At 38.8% G+C, this 24637-nt stretch overlaps 1 protein-coding gene across 1 annotated transcript in view; it reads right to left on the bottom strand.

Moving 5' to 3' along the window:
• Window positions 1–8160: 8160 nt before the first annotated feature.
• POLN (DNA polymerase nu) overlaps window positions 8161–24637 on the bottom strand; it is a 99763-nt gene continuing 83286 nt past the window's right edge. The window contains exons 22-24 of the mRNA XM_069856466.1: window positions 22420–22487; window positions 12201–12262; window positions 8161–9291 (exon numbers count right to left, since the gene is read on the bottom strand). Of these exons, the coding sequence (XP_069712567.1) occupies window positions 9223–9291; window positions 12201–12262; window positions 22420–22487 (199 nt within the window). The 3' untranslated portion in view covers window positions 8161–9222. The remainder of the gene's footprint in view (window positions 9292–12200; window positions 12263–22419; window positions 22488–24637) is intronic.

Below are 24637 nucleotides of genomic sequence, written 5' to 3'. Positions count from 1 at the left end.
ATTCAGAGGGCTGGCAAACACAGGATAGGTCTCCAGAATTTTATGGAGTGTTAAGTGTATATCTGATCCTAAAAGTGCTTTGTGACACCAACAATCTGCCAGCTCCTGTGACTCCTGCGAGGCTGAGTAACACCGAGTAATCCCCATATTAACAGCTGAGGAAAAGAGGGGTCAGTAGTTCATTAAACCCAAGCTGGTCTTCTGGATAAGGAAAGATAAATTGCCCAGCTGAGCAGGTCACTTACAAACTGGAATAGCTCCTGAGTGGCAAGGATGGACACACCAAATGCATTAGCAGCAAAACTGAGTGCCGGATCTGGGGTGGGATACACAAAAGCAGTTCATGGTCAACTAGAAACACTGTATGGGACACAGAGGAAGCAAAAGCTAATACATTTCAGATTGTGCCTGCCAGGTCCTGATGGCTTTCAAATCATCCATCCTCATCCTCACCTTTCAGTGTCACATGTGTGTGGTTTTGCTATTTCCATACTCTCCAATGAAGTGACAGCAATAGTTCTGAATAGAGCCCTCAGACAGAAAAAGTTCAGTGTCTCTGGCTGAAAAGATTAAAAAATCAACATGTTGATGTCTCATGGTGATGTTATAAGTTCTATCAGATGCACCACGTGTAGTATTTGGTACTATGAGCCTTTATGCCCGTTTTGAGATTTGAGCTTGTGAGTCACAGAGGAACATTTTTCTCAGAATTGAAACAGGGAAAAAAATAATCTCTAAAGTCATAATCGTGTACCTTAAACATATTAGGATACACGGGAAAAATATTTTAAGAAACTTAGGTGCTGCCTAACATTGAAAGAAACCCAGCAGTCTCTAATGGAATACTGATGATCACAGACTTTACTCCCTGCTCTATCTCAAGGAGCTACCTGCAAGTCAACCTAGGAATAGCGTTTTATGACTTATTGACCGTGTAACTTCTTTCTAGGGAAAAGACCTTAATTTGTACATTGCCGTGTTTATAATGGAACCTATAGAAGGGGTGACTGTGGGCAAGGGGATGTGTCAAAACTTTGACCTGCTAAAGAGCAAGTCATGTACGAAGGTAGAGATAAAAGTTACTAGCGCAGGTGTCTGTGGGAGTTTCACCTTACCCAGCTGATACATCTCCCTGAGACCAGCTGAGGGGACTCCTGTCACCAGCCCTCAGCCAGTGACCACCCGTCCTTTCCAAGAGCCATGTGATCAAGACGTGTCCCATTTCCAAGGACCCAATAAAGCTTGCCTAGCAACACATCATCCCTGAACAGCCATGGCAAGTAAGGGGGTGTGCAGGGTGAAAAGGAAACATCAAAGAGTGGCCTGGAGAGCTTGAACATTACTATTTCTTTTCTTGATCAAAAGAATAAGATCCTTTACAGATCGATGGTGGGTAAGAAGAAAAACCCTTAACCATTATTTTTCAGTATGAAGAAAACAACATCTGCATTAGTTTGAGACACACTCCAGCAGAAAACTCCAGTTTCTCCACTCCAGTAATAAAAAATATCTTCATGGATTCTTTTCCTGATGCAAATTAGAACCTGACACTGTCACTTAGGTCAGTTGCGGAGCTGAACTGTGTGGGTTTCTAGCTGTGAATAACTCAGCAGGAAAGCAGGGTGCTTCAGGTCTGCTGCTGGCACATAGATTCACAGAACAAGTGAGGTTGGTATGGATCTCTGAAGGTTATCTGCTCCAATCCCCAGCTCAAAGTGAGGCCAGCTTCAAAGGTGGGTATGGCAGGGAGCTTTACTTCTTTTTAGTTAGCACAGAGCCTAGTAGTCCAGAACTAGTAGTGTACAACCAACATCATTTTTCTTCAGAGATGTAAGCTGAGGATTCAGTATGCTGAAGATCCAGTGGCAGTTTTTCATATGTAGTGCATACTGTTCTCAAGGTCTTAACCTCAGAAGCCAGATCTAGAGTTGGAAAGCATCGCAACACATAACTCATTGTTCCTGTCCCAAAGCAGGTTCAAGTAAGCAGAACTGTATTCTTACACATATCTGCCTAGCCTGTTCCAGAAATGTATAGTAACAAAGACTCCCAAAGCTCTGTTCAGGTCCATTCAAATGCTTAATTATCACAGGCATTCTTTAGGAAGGCTTGCTTAACGTTTTCCCTAGTTATACCTTGCTGAAATTTAAGCCTCTGACTTCTCGTTCTGTCTCCAGGGAATCTGCAGAGCAGTTTATTACCGTCTTTATGACAGTCCATTTCATACTGGATAACTGCTTTCGGATCTCTCCTCAGGCTCCTCAAGGCTGAACGACTTAAATTCTTTCAGCCCTTCCTCACAGGTGATACCGTCTCTAGCTCCGATTGTTCCAGCTGCTCTCCTACGGATTCCTGCTGCTCCACATCTTTTCTGAAATGCAGTTCTGAAAACTGGGCAGAGCGTGCAGTTGAGCCCTTGTTGGGGCTGAAGCGAGTGGAAGGATTGATTGGCTGCACCACTCCTGATCACTATGCAAACACCTACAAATTCCTGGGTCTTTTCCTGAAAGTGACACCAAATGAGCTCTTCCCAACATTTTGGGAAATATTTTGCCTCCGTTTGGCTAGATAACTGGTTTTGCTTATTTGTGAAGCTTTGCGCTTAACCTCACTGAATTACTTCCTTTTATAAATTGCATACTATTATTCCACTGTGTTAAAATCCTTTTGAATTATACACCTGTTGGCCAGAAGGATTTAAAACAAGAGTTAAATTCTACAAAAGCAATATAAACAAGACCCAGAAGCTTCCCAGAAAAGAAAGAGATGACTCATTATCATAAAATTACTTGGTTTATTGTTCAGTTATAAATGTCTGAACAATGAATGGCCCAGACTGGATGGAGAGGTAAGATGAATTAAAGAGGAGACTAGCAACCTGATTTCCAGGGAATGGAAGGCATTAAGGGATACGAGGAATGCCAGGAAAAGGTTAAGATTTAGGTCACGTGTGAGAAAAAAGTGAAAAAAGATTCAGCTCCAAAAGAAAAATCAAATGTATCACAAGCCATTGGATCAGAAGAAGCACAAAACAGACAGAGAATGTGACAGAAGCACAACATTTACAACACTTTTTAAACCTCATCTCTGACCCACAGAGGCCCCAAGGGAAGATGTCGACTTCTCCCAGCTCAAGTGATACAAAAGCTCATTATATTTAAAGGAAAACCTCCCTGGGAAGCTTATTTAATTTAACATCACAGTTCAAGTGAATGGACAGGAAGATAAACAGAGATGGGGATTGCTGGCTGGCAAGTAGGGTGGCCCGGCTTTTAAACTGATGCAGAATTTATTCATTGTAAAGAAATGAAGTTCTTATAGGTGTTCTTCACATGGAGTTTGGAGCCAATCATTGATCTGAACAGGCCCAGGTTAGAGTTAAAATGAGAAGGAAAAGAAAAAATTCTGGCAGAAGTCCAGACAAGACTTGTGTTCTTCACCTAGCCAGATACCAACAAGAAATTTAGGTTAAATCAGCACTTGTTTCTGGACTCAACTGGATGTGGACTAATGGATCAGTGCAAGGAAGCCAAGGTAATCCAGGGAGGTATTTAGTTTTGCCCCAGCCAATTCTGTGCAGGAATGCAGTGCAAGAGGCGGTAACCACTCGTGGGGAGGATGAAGGGTGATTCTCAGGAGCCTGTAAGTATAGTTCTCTGCTTAACACACAAATTGGAAAATGGGATCTTAATCTGATGCATGACACGTTTGAGTAATTAGAAGTGAAAAATTCAGTGTGCGCAGCAGATGAATCTGCCAAAAATGAAAGAGGGGAAAATGAGAGAATTTCTGCAGCCAATTTTTTTTATACCATGGAAAAAATGGGTCAAGAAATGAACAATGAACAACTACAGTAAAAATGTAGTTAGCCAGAAAATAGTATCCAAAATGCCATAAATGAATAGATACCATGCCAAATGGTAAAGGGAAGGAACCTGGGGGCACAAAGGTCAGATGTAGAAGGAGAAGCAACTTATTGTTTTAACTCGTACATGACTAATAGTGAGAGTTTTACTACCAATAATAACAGTATCTATGAAGTGCAGGGGGAAGGTTAGCAATGGATTAAATTATCAGAGTAGATAGCAAAAGCCAAGGAAGAAAGAATCAAAATTATTAACCTTGAATGGAGTAGGTAACATGGAAAAATGCACCAAAAATGTGTAAATGCCAGCTGCAAGTTAGACCTCCAGAATTCAAAACACAAGCAGAGAGGATAACAAATTGCCTGGGCTTACAGTGGATAATAAAGACACACTTGACAGTGAAAGGGTCTTACAAAAATGGGTGGTAGAAGTGCACTTCAAAGATGTCTCAGGAGAACCTGCTGATTTGTAGCCTGCTGTTTTCAGCAGAGATGGGCCGATCAAGCTGGGGAATTTTCCCAGGAAGGCAAAGATAGGACATGATTGAGACTTATTTTAAATCCCAGAGACACTCTGCCTACTAAAACTATTGCAGAATGGCAGAAATAAGAACTGATTCCTTTCAATTTCCTGAATGTTTCTGACAACCTGCTAATACCAGAAGTATGCCAGCCAAAAGCCAGGGAGTATAGTAAATGCTGGCAGAGAATGAGGCAACACAGGTGGGGAGGAGGAATAAAATCTCCAAACATTTCTGGGGCTTCTTCTGGTACAGCACTATGTACTTCAGTGTGGTACAGGAGAGTATTTGAAGGGAATTTGTGACTTGTCTTTCAAACAGATGACAGTTTTTGTCCAACTGAAGAATGAAATAAGATCACAGGAAAATTCAGGTTGGATGGGACCTCAGGAGGTCTCTGGTCTAACCTCCTGCTCAAAGTAGGTTGAGCTATGAGGTCAAAATCAGGTTACTCAAGGATTTATCCAGTCTGGTCTTTCAATGGTGAAGTGAGAAGAGACATTTTTAGGCCTTTGAGGAAATATATCAAGAAGGCATAACACAACATTCAACCCATTCTTCGGCCTCCTTTTCAAATGAGATTAAACAAGAGAATGAGATGATCAGGTTCTGTGGACTCCCAGAAACTAAATGAGTTTACTTTTAATGGCTTTTTCTCAGTCATTACCAAGAACAAATGTTGTCCTGGATGCTTCAGCAGATTCCCTCTCTTAATCTGCTCTCAGTTTTAAAAACTGAGTTTTAATAACTGAGAGGTTTGGGTTTTTTTTTCCCTTTCACATTTAAAATGTCTTGCTCACATAAAATCTGAGACCAGTGTTTTAACTATGGTTATTATCAAGTTTGGCCAACAAGCAACATCAGAGCCCTGCCATTATACACTGATATGTAGGAATTAAAAGATTCATCTCCTGAGCAGATATATATTGGTCATGCCATGGCCATACAAATGCCAGCAAATAGCTGTGCTGTTTCATAAACACTGAGTTTAAAGTTTTTTCAAAGAGCTTTCCTTCCCCACTACTCCACTTGGCAAAAAAAAAAGATTAATAGATGATCCAAGGGAAGATTCAGGCCACCAATGACACCACTGAAATTAAACTGAAAGATACAAATGAGCTGAAAAAGAGTTATTGCTGTGTTCAGAGAATCAATTAATGAAATTTCTGTCCACTAAGCATAAGCTAAGCAGAGCCAGCAATTCCCCTCTCCCCATCTGTTCTGTGATCTTCTGCACCCATTGATCAGTACTTTTGTAGGGTTCTGCACTTCAAAGAGAACTTTTGTTTCTTGGTCTCTCAGTACTTTTTCCTAGGTTGTGAGAAAAAGGGAATAATTTCAAAGACAAGATGGAGAATTTTAGGGATTTAAAAGGGCTCCTGGGATTGCTCCTGCTCCATCCAGCCTACCCATGTTTTACAGTCCCATTCACACAGAACTAAAATAACCTGGAAAAGAGGCCATTCATTATAGTAAGGGCTTTGAGTTCTCTGGTGTGAAATTATTGTGCCACTCAAAAGGAATTCCTGACAGTCATCAAATATAGGATATTTTCACCTGTATTTTTTGGATTCAGGCAGCTTGCCTAGGTTGTGGAAAAACTGCCCTGCCCTGATTTTATAGTTACACAGAGATCAGCACAAAAGTGAGGCAAAACTGATGCCTTGTCCAGAGGATCTTGTTGGGAAATTAATTACAAAGAAGACCCTATCTCAGGGAGCTTGTTCAAGGGAATTACTGTCGTGCTAAATAGATATATATTGTGGCAAATCCACAATGTGAAAAATACAACGGTTGCCAAAACCTATATTGCCATACAAGATCATAGAATCATAGAATCATAGAATAACCAGGTTGGAAGAGACCCACCAGATCATCGAGTCCAACCATTCCTATCAAACACTAATCCTTAGCACCTCGTCCACCCGTGCCTTAGACACCTCCAGGGAAGGTGACTCAACCACCTCCCTGGGCAGCCTCTGCCAGTGACCAATGACCCTTTCTGTGAAGAATTTTTTCCTAATGTCCAGCCTAAACCTCCCCTAGCGGAGCTTGAGGCCATTCCCTCTTGTCCTGTCCCCTGTCACTTGGGAGAAGAGGCCAGCACCCTCCTCTCCACAACCTCCTTTCAGGTAGTTGGAGAGAGCAATGAGGTCTCCCCTCAGCCTCCTCTTCTCCAGGCTAAACCCAGCTCTCTCAGCTGCTCCTTGTAAGACGGAAGATGGAAGATCGTAAGATGGAAGGCAGTAGGAAGTAAAAGAAATTGTCCCAAAGACTCAGCATTATTCTCAATACCTGGGACCTTATGAGTTAAAAAATGAGGAACTCTGAAGCCAAAACACTTGAGTAAGGTCTGAGAATCTAATAATCCATGAAATCTATACATTAAGACAGGGCACATTATGAAGACTAGGTACTCACCTGGCTACCCAAGGAGAACAGAACTAAAAGATTGGAGAACACATCACAGTATTTGCAATTCATAGTACAGTGGACTCTAGGTGCATGTGCATCAAAGAGCTCTGGTCTCCACCTAGCTATGCAATAAATCTATATATGCTAATTCAATCATAGGCTGCAATTAGAAAAAAGGAGTTTCTTTACTAGAAAATCTGGAGCACTGGAAAGATACCCTGAGTTCATGGTATGCATCCTGCAAGCTGTGGGGACACAAAGTTTCACATTTTGAGACATTAGGACAAAGGACACATTTTGAGACCTTAGTCATCAAAAATCTTCCAAAAGTATGCCAGTTTGTCTTTTCTCCTCATGCCAGTGTGTGCAGAATGAGATCACATGTGATAAAGCAGTGGGTTCTGTTGGAAATTTAATACCAGGAAGAAAAGTTGTAAAAGCAGAAGGGGCAAAGCTGGTGCCCAGAGGAGCTCACAGTCCCTCTCTGGGACACAAGGAGGACAAAATACTAACATGTCCCACTGTATGACAACACTGGTGAGTGCAGGCATGTGGGGAACTGTGACTAGGAGTCTTTTGTGAAGGGCTGTGTTTGCAAATTTGTTCTCTATGGTGACCTCTGCATTTTTGTAGCTTCATATTTGAACAGTTGTCAATCGATAGAACAGGATGAAGGTTGTTTCTGTTCTTAAGTGTGACTTTGTTGTGTTTTGGGCTTTTTTGTTTGCCTGAAGAGTATGCTTACTACTGTTTGAGACTTGAAAAACTACACCATCTACCTAGCTTACAAGTATGCATCTTAAGAAACATATACAAGGTGGAAATCAGCTGGAAAAAATACAAAAAACTTTGACTTCTTTCCTATAGTAGCAAGGTTAGAAATGTAGGCTTAGAGAAGCAAGGCTTAATTAGTACAGACCAGCTGAAAACAGCAGGTCTTCAAGAGGAGTGAAATAGATGAAAAAATAGAACATTTTGTTCTTATTCAGTGCCACTGCAAACACAAAAAGCTTGAAAATTGTAACAAGCAGTGGAAAATCAATGCAATCCCTTCTCTGCTGGAAAGGTAGAACTGGACTCAGAGCTCACATCACCTGGTGGAGCGTCACAGCCACGCAGGCTAGACCCTCTGCAGCCAAAAAGCTAACCCTCAATTAATTAGCAGAAGGCTCTAAATTTTCTTACATGACCACTGCTAATTTTACAACTATAAGAGTCTACTTTAAAAACTACTGACTCACTTCAGCTGACAGGTAATGTATGATTAATATGCAACATAAGAAAACAATATTACAATTAATAGTTAATGACTTTAAGCGCAATGCAAAACTGTTTAATGATACAAGTTAAAACTGCTGCAAAAATCTCTGTAACAATACACTTTTAAAATTTAAATTGTATTACTTCAATCATCAGGTCTAATGCTGAAAGATACTAAACACCTCTTAAAAGTTTTGTGCTTGACTTCAACTTCTAAATAATTAATGGACTTTGAGGATAGTTTCATACTTCACAAGCATGAAGGCAGAATTTGATAACCAGTAATATTATGAAACAAAATTTCAAGAATAAACTGCGCAGGAAAACAAAATATTAATAACAAATCCAAACATTAAAGTAAAAGCTTGAATCTCCAAAAGTATAAGGTTGAATCCTAAAATTTATCTAAGTAATATTAGCATTGCATCAGTAATAAAAATAACAGATTAAGCAAAACTATACTTCCCCTAAAGTATGCCAAGGTTACAGTGTACAAATTGAGTTTGAAATTATTTGAATTTACAAGAATCTGGTTATTTTGAGCACATGTCGGCATCTAGTTTTGTTTACCTCTTTTGCTCCAAAATTCTAAATAGAAAATAAGCTGGAGACTCTTCATTTCCAAAGAACTCTTTTTCTAAGTCTGTGGAACATGACTAATACGTGCTGCAAATCAGGCAGCTGTTTTCAACTCACAAATTATAAAATAAGCTGAACGCAACAGCTAAGCACTTGCTGATACGGTTCAACTAGTGTCTTTCTAATGCAATAGTAATGCCAGATTAGAAATATTTTTACACAGGCTCTTCACAAAATATTTAACATTAAAGTCTAAACATCACTTTAATTCAAATATATTTGTCATGTTCCCAAAGGGTTAATATTGTCTTGCTTCATTTCTTACATGTAGTAATTTAGCTCTGAACAAAAGCAGCTCCCTGCTGGTTACCTTGGCTAAAGGAAACATAATGAACTGGTGAAAACCAGTTTTATCTCACTGCTGTTGCCTAGGGCTACAGACAAAATGAAGTAAAAAAATTCACATGCAGAGTATTAGGTGCTTATGAAAGATCCAGCAGCGCTGTTGCCTAGTGATTCAGCGAGGAATCAGCACAGGCCAATGAGGTGTACGGGTACTGAATAACATCCCCGATGACTGCTTTACATCTCCTGCAATTCTGTCATACACCCCCATGATTTCCCAGCGGCAAGAATGACTTTCAAGGGAACCTGTCAAGAAAAAAATATAAAAATTTAAACAAACAAACAAACACATCACGTAAAGCAAGATTACTATTTTTTCTTTTCCCTTTGGATGTTGATACTGCTCTATATTACGTGCCTATCCAATATGAAATGTTCTGTGTATCTATTAATACTTAATTATCAATATAATTTTGATTTAAACACCTTAACAATTAAGATTAACCTTCAGTTTTGAAATTGCAAATACATGTTACTGAATTGTAAGGAATAGGCTAAAGCAATATTCATCTTATTACAGTTTTCAAAAGAGTCACAAAAGTAGAGTGTTTATAATCAGCAACTTTGTTGGTAATTCATAAAGATGCTAGAGATCTCTATTATACCGTCCACTTTTCCAGTTCTGGAGTATTTTTGTTCTTGCTTTGGTTTTATTTCAGTTTGTTTTGCAGTTACAGGTACTCAGTTACACAGTAGATGTTCTGACATGAAAGCTGCCTCATTAGCAAGGACTGTATTTTGGAAAAGGCACTACTTCAAAGATAAAGCATCCTTTTCCTCAAAGAAGAAAAAGAAATCTCTCCCCATTAAGACTATGTGTGCTCTACTTTAGTGACACTTTTCCTCTGTATTAAAAAATAGTATTCATATTAACTGAGCACATAATACATATTTAGTTAAAGCAAGCATGCTGAAGGAGAGCATTTCACAAAAATCTTTTCATCTTCAGCATCTCTAAACCTAAAAGACATATCCTTACTGTGTAGAAGGGTAAACAACATGAACAAAAATACAGATTTTTTATAAAAGATCACTCTAAATTTCTCCTTTGAAATCAAGATGTTGTTATTTTATGTTTTCTACTTGGCTTCTGCCATTGATCCATTCGTGATGTTTCAGAGGAAGATGAAGTATCTTCATGATGCACGCAGGCTAATGTGCAGTAGCACTATAAGTATGTCATGATACTTATTGTAATTTGCTCAGGAAAAAAAGACCAAAACAAGGGTAATAAAACATGCACTTCTAGATACTTCCACTGCCTATTACAAAGTCTTAATCTTTCAAAACCCCAGACAACTACCTATTGTCCAAGAATGTGTTTCTTTTCACCTATTACAATGCAGTTGTTGTTTAACAGAGGAAAGCTGTTCTCAGAGGAATAAGATATCGAATGCATTTGCTAATGCATCAAGATTAATTTGTCAGTGTGTTAGGAGACACTTTAGAGGTGAAAGAAACTGTGTTCTAAGATGGAGTGTCCCATTTTGTGTGTAGGACATTAAACCCTTCTGCTGGTTAGTGGTTAGTCTGAAATATATAACCCTGAAACGATATTCTGCTCGTATAATTACGAACACTCTCATTAGCCATGTAAACATTTGTCTTTCTTAGGAACATATTAAACTGTTCTTATTTTATTTCATGGCAATGGCTTCCTCAGGCCATTTGCCAAGCATGAATGATGGTGTCTCTGACAAAGTCACCAAAAAGAGTTCCCTAAAACTATCAAAGAAGGACTACAGTATTGCTATTCACTTTATATACCAGCAATAACACCATATGTGACTATTTTAATTAAATTTAAAGCAGTATGAGTGCCAGGTGTCTAATACTGTCATTAAACGTATTTACATTTGGTATACCTTGAAAAACAGTCTTGCTTCCTTTTTTCAAGGAATTTGTAACAAAAGAAGGTAGGCAAGCGCCAGGTGTACTATGTAAGCAAGCTATAGAAATGGAGTTTATAAAGCTTAGGAGCATCAGTGCAAGAAATATATAATCCCAGCATGGGCAATAGGTCTCACTTGACCAAATCTGGCAAACAAGAGTGTAAGTTCTTACAAGGACTAAGTGAAGAAGGGGGGACAATTCCAGCATTGGAAGCAGAAAGAGTTATTTAGATCTCAAATATCCCTCATTCTCCTCACAGGTTTTGTAGGCAAGGTGGGCTCCATAAGGACTTGGGAATATGTAACTGCAAGGCCTCCAGAGAAAGCCACACAAAGTGGCTGAGATGCTGAAAGAGATATAGAAGATCTGGGGGAAGACATATATAAGCTAGAAATTACCTAGTAGTTTTCTTTTTCAACCATTTCCACTAGTGCAAGTTTGTATGTCACAACCATTTCTGAAATAAAGAGAATAAACTCTTTTCTGTCCCCAAATCCTTTTCAGTAAAACTGCTGAATGAGTGATCCGGCAACACCAAATACTTCATTTCTCGGGAAACTGGAAAACCTTGGACTGTTTCTCACTTAATCAGTTAAAGGATTCCCAGGAACTATAGTCTCTTATTAAGCAACAAAAAGCTGAGCAGTTGGCTAAAGTGGAGGATACTAGTCTTGTAGAGAGAAAAATATGGTTATTTTATAAAATAAAGACAATTACGCCCAATACATACATAGATATGATAACTATGTAGTTATTTACTCATTTTTTACAGATGTCCTGTATTTTAAACAATGACCAATGATTTTTTTTTTTGCTTTATATGTTAGGCATCCACATGACAATATTAAAAAGAACAACTTTCCAAGTGGAAATTACTGAAGAAAGATCTTTTGCAATAATTTTTCAGCAGTAATGAATGCCTGCCACATTCAGAGAGTCTATTAAAGGCACATATTTCTCACTTTACCACACCCAAAAGAAATTTCATGGCAATAAATGAAATTGATTTTGAAATTACCACGCTGCATCGCTAAAACAAAGAGTAGACAGGAATCACACTTTCCAAAATGGATGTCGAGTTTCTTTCAGTCATTTTCCTTTAGAATTTTTATAGTAATATAAAAAAGAAATTACCCACAAATATGAAAACAAAACTATTGACATGAAAGGCAAAATAGTTATCTCTAGATCCTTCAAATGATGAAGATAACACAAAACTAAGAATGCCTGAGATGTTAATGGAAATTCTGAACTGTCCCTACCTTTAGTGGCACTTCCAAGGCTGTGGTTTTCTGCAAGGACTCCATTGTTCTTCTTACCAGTGCTGTAAAGTAAATTTGAAAACCTACAGCTTTATTTTCCATGTTAGAATTGTTACATATAAAACCCCATGTGTTTTATACTCACTATACAATACCTAAATAACTGCATTAAAAAACAATCTAATAATTTATAATTTTTTTCATATTTCTTAAAATATTATATTTTATCTCCTGCAGAAGGTTCAGTTCCGTATTTTAAATTGAGTTTTAGGGGAGAACGATTTAACTTATATGTATCCCATAAATACAGAAGCACAGCACTAACATATATCATACAGATGTACAGCATGTCTGTACTCCTAACTATATGTTTGGGGATATTTTATATATTTCAATTTTCTTGTGCAGTCATTAAATTCAATCAAAAAAAAAAAGCTAGGAAAAAAATACTACAAGTCTGAACTGTCTAAAATACTGTATTCTTCAGAGTAAGAAGATTAGGGCCAAATTTAAAAAAGAAATCTTTCCTGTGGGATAGTGGAGCTATCAAAAATCGAAACAGTCAGACTTCAGTATGATTTGTGTAGTTTAACAATTCATTGTGTCATAACACTATTCTCACTCTTACTGTATATATAATTATTCCCAAATATATAATTTATTATTCCAAATTGGTCATTTGGGACCAGATTTGTCATTCTTGGTCATGTCAGTGCCTCACTTGAGAAAGATTCCTGCTGCAACACAACATGGTTCTAATAAAACTCAGCGGACGAACAGAATTTTTAAAAGGAGAAATTGGTGGCTAGTGAAAATGAAACAGGAAGACCAGGCAGCCCCACAGCAGAAGTTACGGAGCAACCTTCATCGGTCTGACAGGATGGCTGACTACAAGCCAGTCAGTCTCGCCTCTGAACCTAGCAAGATAATGGAGCAGATCCTCCTGGAAACTATTTTAAGGCACATAGAAAATAAAGACGCGACTGGTGACAGCCAATGTGGCTTCACTAAGGGAAAATCATGCCTGACAAATTTGGTGGCCTTCTACAATGGGGTTGCAGCATTGGTGGATAAGCAAAGAGCAACTGATATCATTTACGTGGACTTGTTGAAAACATTTGACACTGTCCTGCATGACATCCTTGTCTCTTCATTGGAGAGACATGGATGTGACAGATGGACCATTGCGTGGGTAAGGAATAGGCTGGATGGTCACACTCAAAGAGTTGTGGTCAACAACTCAATATCCAAGTGGAGATCAGTGACAAGCAGCAATCCTCAGGGTTGGGTATTAGGATCGGTGTTGTTTGACATCTTTGTCAGAGACACGGACAGTGGGATCGAGTGCATCCTCAGCAAGTTTGCCAACGACACCAAGCTGTGTGATGAGGTTGACACGTTGGAGGGAAGGGATGCCATCCAGAAGGACCTTGACAGGCTTGAGAGGTTGGCCTGGGTGAACCTTGTGAAGTTCAACAAGGCCAAGCGCAAGGTTCTGCATCTGGGTCAAGGCAATCCCAAGCACAAATACAGTCTGGGAGGAGAATGGATTGAGAGAAGCCCCAAGGAGAAGGACCTGTGGGTACTTAGAGAAACTGGACATGACCAGGCAATGTGCGCTTGCAGCCCAGAAGGCTGAATGTACCCTGGGCTGCATCAAAAGAAGTGTGACCATAAGGTCGAGGGAGGGGATTCTGCCCCTCTACTCTACTCTCAAGAGACTCCACCTGGAGTACTGCCTCCAGCTATGCAGCCCTCAACATAAGACTGTTCAAGTGAGTCTGGAGGAGGCCCACAGTGATGGTCAGAGTGCTGGAGCAATTCTCCTATGGTGACAGACCAAGAGAGTTGGAGTTGTCCAGTCAGAAGAGAAGGCTCAGAGAAGACCTTATTGCAGTTTCCAGTACCTAAAGGGGGCCTACAGAAAAGCTTGGAGAAAGACTTTTTACAAGGGCATGTAAAGGGATAGGACAAGGGGTAATGGCTTTAAACCAAAAGAGGAGAGATTTAGATAAGATATTAGGAAGCAATTCTTCATGATGAGGGTGGTGAGGCACTGAAATAGTTTGCCCAGAGAAGTCATGGATGCTCCATACCAGGAGGTGTTCAAGGCCACGCTGGATGAGGCTTGGAACAACCTGGTCCTGTGGAAAGTGTCCCTGCCCATGGCAGGGGGGTTGGAACAGGATAATCTTTAGGGTCCCTTGCAACCTAAACCATTATCTATGACTAGATAATATGTGTCATCATGTGCCTCACTGAATTGAGATATATCAGGGTGTGCAATATGTGGGAATAACTGTTAGACTGAAAACTACATGATTACTTAGAAGCATTCTTGGAAGTTATCCCTCAATATACATTATGATCCTTTTGCTGCTGAGGTTAGATGAGAAGGAGCAACAAGAATTTTAAGAAGCTGCATATAGTTGTTGCTCTGGCTGCTGCTGAAACCTATTCTAATGATGCCAGCCATGAGGAATAGTATGCAATGTTTTGTCTCACATCTGTGACACCAAGGCTGGCTTGATATTAATGATGATAACTAGCTTCTGCCTGAACAGCAGTAGAGTGCTCAGACCACGCTGGCTCACTCAGGCTTGCGTGCTAATGAGCTGTCATAAGATTTTCCATGAAACCTGAATTATGCAGTAACTCAAAAGACCAGGAGCTGAAGTGCCAAGGCTGAGGAAGCAAACATTTGTTGACACATCTACCTACAGATACACCTATATATTTGCTTCACGTTAGAATTCAGGTAGTAGAATCATTTTGGGACAGCAGGAACAAACATGACAACAACACATAGTGAAAAGGGAAGTGCTAGCCTAAATAATTATCCATTTAATATGCAGTCCAAGTCAATGTGGCTATAACAGAGGAGTGTTGGACTGCCTCTGTCTTGAGAACCCCACTCTGAACTAAACAAGCTGTCAGCTCTGGGAGGTCAGCAGTGCAGCAGACGTGGAGGCGCTCCAACCAGGTGGCGCACCTTCAGAGGGCTAAGTGGATTGCCAGTCAGTCCCTGGGTAAACCTTTTTTCCATTGGTAAGCTCTCTACCGGGCTACAACTGCACACAGCTTTTGTGAGAGTGTAACACTTGGATCATGCACTTATGCAGATTCATTCAGCTCTGTATGTTCCACCAAAGCATTTACAAAGAACCTAAGGACACAATCAGCTCTGTGCCACTTAACATTTTTTGAGCTGTTAGACAAATAAAGAGCAATAGATCATCATGGCAATGGGAGGAATAGGTCTTTGACAAAAAGAGGTCCAACAGACAACAAAAGATGGAGCACGGTTCAGTAGCATCAATACATGGGTTGAAAGATGCAAGAGATATGATAAAAGGTGCTGTCTGCATAGGCACTGAGATAGACCAGTTTTCCCTTAGTTCTCTATACCTATGAATTCGACTGGTCCTCTCCCAGATAACTGTTATCCCCAAAAGGGGACTCATGATGGCAGTGATGATTGCAACACCTTTCTCTGTCAGTTCACATAGTTTTCACTTTAAGGCATCTCTGACATGATCTGAATTCTGCCGCATCTTTTACTTATACCCTTTTAGATAGCGCAGATTAAAGTGGCCACATCAGTGAACAAATCTAATGGTTTTTTATTCCCTTTGACAATCCATTAAAAAAACTCTCCATGGGTTTGCTCCATTTTCTTCACTGTTTTGTTCTGTGTCGGTTTGGCTCCCTGTTCTCTTTCTAATGCCACATTGACTTCCCTGTGTCTTCCCAGAGTTTATTGTTTGGCTTAGTAAAACCATTCATTTCAAGCAACTTGAAGTAGTTTTGTCTGCATTTCACACTTCTGAAATGGTCCCTTGAAAGTATCCAAAAGATTCGCCTATGTCTACTTTACAAAATAGAATTTGAATGACCTAATAAATACATAACGGTAACAGAAATATATAAAACAACCTGCTGGAATTCCATTCCTATTCAGTCATCTGTTAAGACAATAAATAGTGAAGAAGGTAGCATTTAGACTAACTGAAAATCTTTGCACAAAAATAAATAGGTAAATAAATGGCTGAATACATTTAGGCTGGAAATCTAAAGTTCTAGATGAAATTCTGGAGAAGTCTCCCAGTGGGAGTAATTTTTCATATGGAGATGATAATTTTTAAAAGAGACCATATGGCATGGTGGAATGTAATTGCAGGAGAGGTCCCTTTTAGTCCTATGTATATAATACCTGATTCTCCTGCTAGTCTCATATCTCCTTGAAAACTCTCCTCTTTCCCCAGGCTCAAAATAAACAATCCAGGCATACACAACTGTATCTTCTTTATCCCATATACATTATAGAGTGTCGTCAACAAAAGTGATTGCTACATTTAAATAGATCTTTTTCTATAACTCTTAATCTTTTGTTTCTTTTCCAGATTTTGATTGGAGGCTTTTGGGGTAATGATTATTTCTGTTTTAGTCAAGAATCTAGTATATCTAGGGCACATAAATTATTAATCTTAAAATGTTCCTTTGCAGCCAGCCACATACTGCAACGGCATCTGTAAAATGCCATTCTCCCTGCCTTTGCAACTTATGTCTCAAAATCCATAGTCAGCAATTACGACATTTGTTGATTATGTTCATCTTAGAATGTTTTGTGAGTGCTAATGTCATGTTAAAATATTATATTTTGAAAAAATGTAGTGACAGCAAAGGGACAAGATCATAGAGGAACTGAAATTCCAACATGCATTCTAAGATACACTACGTTTTCTTGATACTGGCCAGATTAAATATGCTTATTGAAAGTGGTGTGAATAGGAGCAAAGAAAAGACACTCATGCCTGCTGTGAAACAAAAGCTTATTTGTCCCTATCAAACTGAAGACATTTTTCAAGCTCATTCACCTATGAAATTATGACTCCAGAAACATGTCAAACCTGGCCAGACACATGATCTATGGAAGAGGGATTTTTTTCAAATTGAAAGCTATCTGGAGGCATCTTTAGTTTATGCACCAGTGTTTTCCAAGTCAGAAAAAGGCAGCTCAGAAAACAGAAAATGTCGCTAACTTCTGATGAACAGTACATTTTCTTCTGTTACTTGAGTCCCCCTTTGAACATGTGCACCGCTTTACGCAGCTGCCTCAGTACCCATTAAGTTGGAAATGTAACAGAATAAAATGAAATGTCACAGAATTTGTACATGAGCCCAAAATATATATTGGCAGATTTAAAAAAAACCCCTAACATATTGTTGCTTAGGTATTAAAATTCTGAACTACTCTTAATATTAAAATAAATAGGCTTTGTGTATTCTGGGGATTTTTTTGTTGTCGGTTTTTTTTTTCTTAGACTGGTCCTTTCAGTGTTCTGAACCATGGTGTTCTTAAAGTATTTCAATTGATATATTTTATACCTGGTAAAATACCAGAAAAATAGTTTCAAACTGTATGTTTTACATGTACCGAATGTAACAATACACATGGAAATTAAGTTTTTTAATTCTATAAATAACTTGTGATTATAAACGAGTTCTAAAACACCTTTAAAATTGCCTTAATGCACTCTGGTATTGAGCAGTCCAACACAATGTTCTGGAATACAGGTTATTTCTACAAAAAACAGTTATTTCGAGAAGCAAGTCTTTCATTTAATTATGTTTCTCACTAATGGACGCAATTAAGCAAGCATAGTGACAAGGAACAATCCACAGTAATCACTAGTGGCAAAGTTTACCTTTCAAATCTACCAGGCTTTTATGGAATATATGTCAGAAGTCAGATCTTACAGTTGTAACTACAGCTATCCCTGTACTGTAAAAAAGAAATTATCCTGCATTTCATCACCACAAGGTACAGTCCTTTTTTTAGCAGTAATATATTCAGAATAATCCAAGGGCAAAGAGGCATTTCAAACAGAAACAAAATAAAAAACTGAGTTCTGCAGTTCCTGAATTCCCAAATCCCTAAACAAACTCACAGTTTGATTTGGGGATAGTCTCTCTACCTGATCACACAAACCCCAGAACTCAGAGATGTTAAGCCCTCTCAGATCTAACAACCCAGTTTTCGGCATTCCCAAAATATCATCCGCCTTTCTGCTTCCTGGGTTGCTGGAAAGCTCAGGGCGTGAGGAAGCCAGACAGCCAAGCTGTCTAGAAACCAGGCAGATTATTGAGGGTAAAGCTGGCAGTCTTCTGGCAAAACCAAACTAATTTCTGCCAAATGTTTTGATTTGATCTTTGCAGACAATCTCTAACAGAAAATCAGGATTTTTAAAAACGTCTTTTGATCTCTTGTTCTTACCCTAAACAGAGAAATGAGGCAAGCAATATGTCATATCTTTGATGAAAAATCACGCAATTCAGAACAGTATGTGTATTATTGTGTTTTGAAGTATGTTGAGACTTGTAGGCTCAAAGACTTTTTATGAATAAATGATGTTTTGCCTTGTCCATTCAGAGTGCACCGCATGCCTACTATAAAACTGTGGGTGATTGATTCTGCTTGACAAAGGTATTCTTCCAAAATACAGATGGCACCTAAAGTAAGTTACATTCAGTATTTTGTGCAGAAGTAGATATTACAAAAGAAGGAACACGTTGCTTGCCCATTGTTCATCACATTCAAAAGATTCAAAACCATCTGTTGGGCATAAATTACGAAGTGCACTATAACTTGAATTTCTGTATACTGAAAAGGACTGAAAATTCTTGTTGTGGCCTATGAAACCCTAAGGAGGAATAGAGAAAGCACCGGGATTATGATTGCTGTGTGGCAATTCTTGGCCTCCACTCAGGAGAATCTTGAAAGCAAATAGACATTTTAATGTTGTAAAATAAAACAAAAGAGAGACTTCCCACAAGGGAAATGCTGTTGAAAAGACTTATATTCTGCACTACGATCTAAGTGAAATAACAATATTTACCTTTATGCTCTTGATTTATAAATCTTAAAAATATTTTATTCATTCTGCAAATAAAAAAACTGAGACATGTATTTGCTGTTGCTTTCCTGAAAATGTAGATCAGAAGCATGACTGGAATCAGAATGCAAACACTGAATAGTATGTCAGTGCTTCTTGGATCATACTTAATGCAGGAGACTAGCAAGCCTAACACAGCACTGAACTCTAGTCCATTAAAGCCATCAAACACTACTCTTCAGCTTTAAGTCCACGTCTCTCCTTTTACAGAGCTTTGTGACTGTACAACTGAGATTTCTCTCTGGATCATTAAGCTGCAGGCTGGAATCTGCAAGTCAGCAGATTCTGTTATTTAAAGTTTATGAATGGACAGAAGCTCATTAGATATGTAAAGACAAAGCTGACAGCAAAAGAATATCAGCAAATAAAAGTAAGAAGAGTAAGGACTTCTTTTAAAAGATAGAAAGAGCTTTGAGCAAAGAGATTAAATCCATATTTGGACTTTCAAAGCACTGAAGTGAGTTAGGAGCACACATCCTACTGACAGTCCTTCTTTCGCTTAAAACTCACATTCCTAATTTGTTACCTCAGTTAGCATCTCCTGAAATAATTGGAAAAGATTAGGAGAAAAGAGTCTTCCTATTTAGTTTCATCTGAAAGGAATCTAGGTCAACCGCTCTCAGACAGCTCTGTGATGTGAACCAAAACTGTTCACACCATGGACTGGGAACAACAGGGAGATCTGTTTCATCACTGTACTCCTGACTGGAAGCTACATGCTGCTGCAGATACACCCTTTCTCTGCCTATTCAGATCAAGCAAAATTCTCATTAATGACACTGAAGGAAGAGCCAGCTTCAGTCACTTTTAAGACAACTTGCATTCGTTCTTTTACCAGTAGCAGAACTATTCACAATACCAATATCACAGAATGTTTGAGGCTGGAAGGGACTTCTGGAGGTCATCTGGTCTAACTACCCTGCTCAAACCATGTCATCCAGAACCAGTTTCCCAGGACTGCGTCCAGATGGCTTTTGAATATCTTGAAGGACAGAGACTCTACAATCTCTCTGCGCAACCTGTGCCAGGGCTCAGCCACACTCACAGTAAAAAAAAAGTGTTTCCTGATGTTCAGAGAGACCCTCCTGTTTTTCAGTTTGTGCCCATTGCCTCTGGTCCTGTACTGAGCCCTACTGGAAAGATCCTGGCTCTGCCCTTTATGTCCCTTCCCTTGAGGTATTTATAGACATTAATGAGACCCGCCCCAGCCCCCGAGCCTTCTCTTCTCCAGGCTGACCAGTCCCAGCTCTCTCAGCCTTTTGTCGTAAGAGAAATGCTCCAGCTCATTCATCACCTTTGTCTCTCAGGGGAGCCCAGAACTGGATGCAGTACTCCAAGTCTGGCCTCACTGGTGATGAATAAAGGGGAATGAAATGAATGAATGAGGAAATACAGCAAAGGAATATCTCAGGTTGGTCTTTAGTGTTAAGTAAAAGACATTTTAGCACTCTTCTGTTCTGAGGTAAGTGAGTATATCTAAAAGTTACTGTAACGCAGAATTTCCTTTTTTTTAATTTGCCTCTTAGGGCAAAGTAGAGACAAACCTAACAATCAATCTTCAATCAGTAGAATGAAATAAGCTTCCATTTTGAACACTCAAGCCTCGTAGCCTATGTTAAGCACAACGACAATTTCCAAGGTATCTCAGACCTTTAGACTGCCCAGGTCCATTTCCTAAAGGTCATTTTAGCAACTTCAATTACACAGTGATAGGTTTGAAGCAGAATGAAGAGTTGACTGGTATGTTTGTTCTACACACAGCAGGTAGACATTGAGATCTGCGAACTGCTTGCACTGTGGTGTCTAGGGCAGTCACGTCTTGAGAATTTCATCTGTATTCTTTTTGCGTTATCAGAAAAAAGCCTCTAGTCATCATGTTTAGATAGTGGAATAATTTGTTATGATTTTTCCATTTGACTGGAATAATCTTGATTTTGGTGAATTTACTACAAACTCGTACTAGTAACAGTGATCAGAATTTGACCTGATGAGGTCAGAATCTGTGATTTTCTATATCTATAGGCAATCATGAATAATTTTTATCTTTTGGGTGTAATATTAGCTTTATACTTAAGGCAAATTTATGTAAAATAAGATAATAAAAATCATTCTATGCTATCTTACAGACCTCATTCAATATACTATACTTTCTGACTCTGAAGCTATGGTACTTTTAACATTGGCCTTTCCTGAGTAGATACTGTAATCTCTGATAAACAGTATGGTGTTTTTTTAATTTAAACCAGATTTGAACTCCTATATTTAGAGGTCAAAAGTTAATATATTAACTTAATTAATTACAATGCCCCTAATATAATGAACTTAAATATTTCCCAGGATCTTTGTTTTGATTAGATGGAGGTTTAACATTCTCATTATGAACTAATACTCACAAGAGGGATCAGTGATGAAAAGAGACTAATTCAGCAAATTGTATTATTTAAATGAACCTAACAAGGGAAAGTGAAATTAATATTTTCTTAGATGCTTAGGTTATAATGGAAGATATTTCTTGTATTGGTTCATTTAAAATATTTGTGACATTGCACTCATTGCTTTAGCCAAAGGTATTGCAGAGCTTCAAGCTAGACCAAAGTTTGTGAATAAAAGTTTGGTGCCTATAGAAATAAATCCACCACTTACTGGAGAAGAGACTCTACAGCCTCCTATGTGCCCTCATTTGGTAGCTAAATTTGCACCAGATGCCTAGACAAAATCTGGCTTAGGAAGTAATGTCTGGAAGTAAGCCAGACAAGAGGGTAAAAATGTAGGTGGGAACTTTTACTAACCTTTAACCTTGAAAGTTCCATCATAAAGTACTCGTAATATAAAAAAAAAAGCAATAAACTAACTTAGAAATTACAGTACATTACATTCATACATAAAGAATTTCATAGTGCTTTATGTAATAGGCCCCCTCATAAGTATTTAGAAAGTTTCTTGCCAAGACATTCTTTTTTGCTGGTTTATTTCTTTCTAGAACCCTTTGAAATCTTGCTTTACAGGATTCATACTTTGGATGAGCAAATCTTGGTAAGAAAACTAATACAAATAAGCATGTTGGAGAACTCCAGATGAGTATATCATATTTGATCTACATAAAAGCCAGTGGTAAAAAACGTTCAGAAAAATCTGCTTAATGTACATTTTCTCAATCATGAGAATCAATGTGCTGCTGCTTTTGTAATTAATTCTTTTTCCTCTGAGAAATCACAGGTCATGGGGGGAAAGGGTTTTGAGAGAGAAAGAGAGATTGTATTTACCTGAAAACTCCTGGATTTGAGAGTCTTCTACTTCAAACAACAACTCATCATGAATCTGGGCAATTAACCTGAAAAATTCCAGAGACTTAAGATAACACATGCAAGAAATTTTTAACAGTGCTTTCCATTCACATAATTAACTAATTGTCACATGCACAATGGATATGTTAAAGTGAAAATAAACATCTAAAGAAAATGAAAAATTCATTAATGGAGTTAAAAGGATTGTCACTCCACATACCCTGAAAACATAAAGGCCACGATAGTATGAATGTCATCCAGGGATTTGATGATGTGACAAGAGATTCCTTAAAACCAATGCAAGTTGCTGGTTTGGGTGCAACAATACTTTTGCAATGGAATAATAGATGTATTTGACTGAATGAAGCCCTTGGCAAATTAGATACAATCTAACATATATAAACCTTGACTGTAGTTCTCACTCAGAAAGGAAAAATACCATCTATCTAATCAGACTGTATTCCTACTAGCTTTATTTTATTACTTTAATCATTGTAGCTGGGAATCACGAAACTGTATCACATATTTCCAAACTGCTTTGCAATTTGCAGATAATATTCAAATTAATGCACATTGTAGACTTTTCTTAATACCTAGCAGTTATTGAAGTAAATAATTCTTTACAAATGGCTGAAACATCAACATGGTTACTACTTATAACTTTTCAAGTCTTTCAGGAAAATAACCTAAGATAGTTTCACACTGCCTTAAATTACAATGTGACATTGACTAACAGTGCAGTGAGCTCTAATAATAGATCTTAAATTATTAGTCACTTACAACACAGTCAGAAGCAGAGTGAAACAGATTAACATATTTCTAACAGAAAATTGGGGCACAGGATACAAAAAGAAATAGATGAAAAGACCAGGATCATCTGTACCAAGAGTTATGTGAAAAGTTATAATTTACAATGCAAGTAAATTAAGTAAAACAAGAGATTGCTCGTAATCATTGGATGACATGTAAAAAGATATAAATCAGAAAGAACTGTGAATATCAAAACCTCAGGATATACTGTGAATCAATGAAATAAGTGAACATAATTGCACTGATCAAATTAGTGCAACAAAAATGCAATAGACTGATCATTTGTAGTAGAGTAGTGCCTTCAGTCAGGACTGGAGCAACACATTCTGGATATTTCACGGAATCATACAATGGTTGAGGCTGGAAAGGACCTTAAATATCATCCAGTTCCACCCCTCCTGCCATGGGCAGGGACACCTCCCGCTAGATCAGGCCCAAGACCCATCCAACCTGGCCTTGAACACCTCCAGGGATGGGGCATCTACAGCTTCCCTGGGCAACATGTGCCAGGGCCTCACCACTCTCATCATGAAAAATTTCTTCCTAATGTAGAATAGAAATCTTCCCCCTTCCCATCTAAAGCCATTCCCCCTCATCCTATCACTACAAGCCCTTGTAAAAAGCTCCTCCCCAGCTTTCTTGTGCCCCTTCAGGTACTGGAAGACCATTATAAGGTGTCCCCAGAGCCTGCTCTTCTCCAGGCTGCACAACCCCAACTTTCTCAGCCTGTCCTCATAGTCCTTTCTTAGAACATACAACAAGAATTAAAGATTTTATCCTAAATTTATCAGGCTTTAGGAACGGAGGAAAAATAATTGGATTTTCAAAACCACTCAGCATTGGATCATTCGATTGCCTCATCTCCATGCTAAAGCAAAAACTAGTTCAAGACGAGCAGGGTGAAGCCAGAGATCAATGCTACCTTATGTGAGTTGGAAAACCTGCAGAAGCAATTGAACTGAACTCAACATTTCTGTGTGGACAGCACAATAGACCTGACACAACTCCACATGCTCCAGTTCATCTGCTGAAAGCAGCTCAGGTCTTTTAGCCTGGTTCTCCATCTGGGCTGAAGGACTCAGTGCTTATCACAGAATAACCAGGTTGGAAAAGACCCACCGGATCATCGAGTCCAACCATTCCTATCAAACACTAAACCATGCCCCTTAGCACCTCGTCCACCCGTCCCTTAAACACCTCCAGGGAAGGTGAATCAACCACCTCCCTGGGCAGCCTCTGCCAGGGCCCAATGACCCTTTCCATGAAAAATTTTTTCCTAATGTCCAGCCTAAACCTCCCCTGGAGGAGCTTGAGGCCATTCCCTCTTGTCCTGTCCCCTGTCACTTGGGAGATGAGGCCAGCACCCTCCTCTCTACAACCTCCTTTC

This window comes from Phaenicophaeus curvirostris, chromosome 4 (genome assembly GCF_032191515.1).
Source record: "Phaenicophaeus curvirostris isolate KB17595 chromosome 4, BPBGC_Pcur_1.0, whole genome shotgun sequence".
NCBI lineage: Eukaryota > Metazoa > Chordata > Aves > Cuculiformes > Cuculidae > Phaenicophaeus > Phaenicophaeus curvirostris.
The sequence above is the reverse complement of the archived record's forward strand: the minus strand, read 5'-3'. Positions and strand labels throughout refer to the sequence as shown.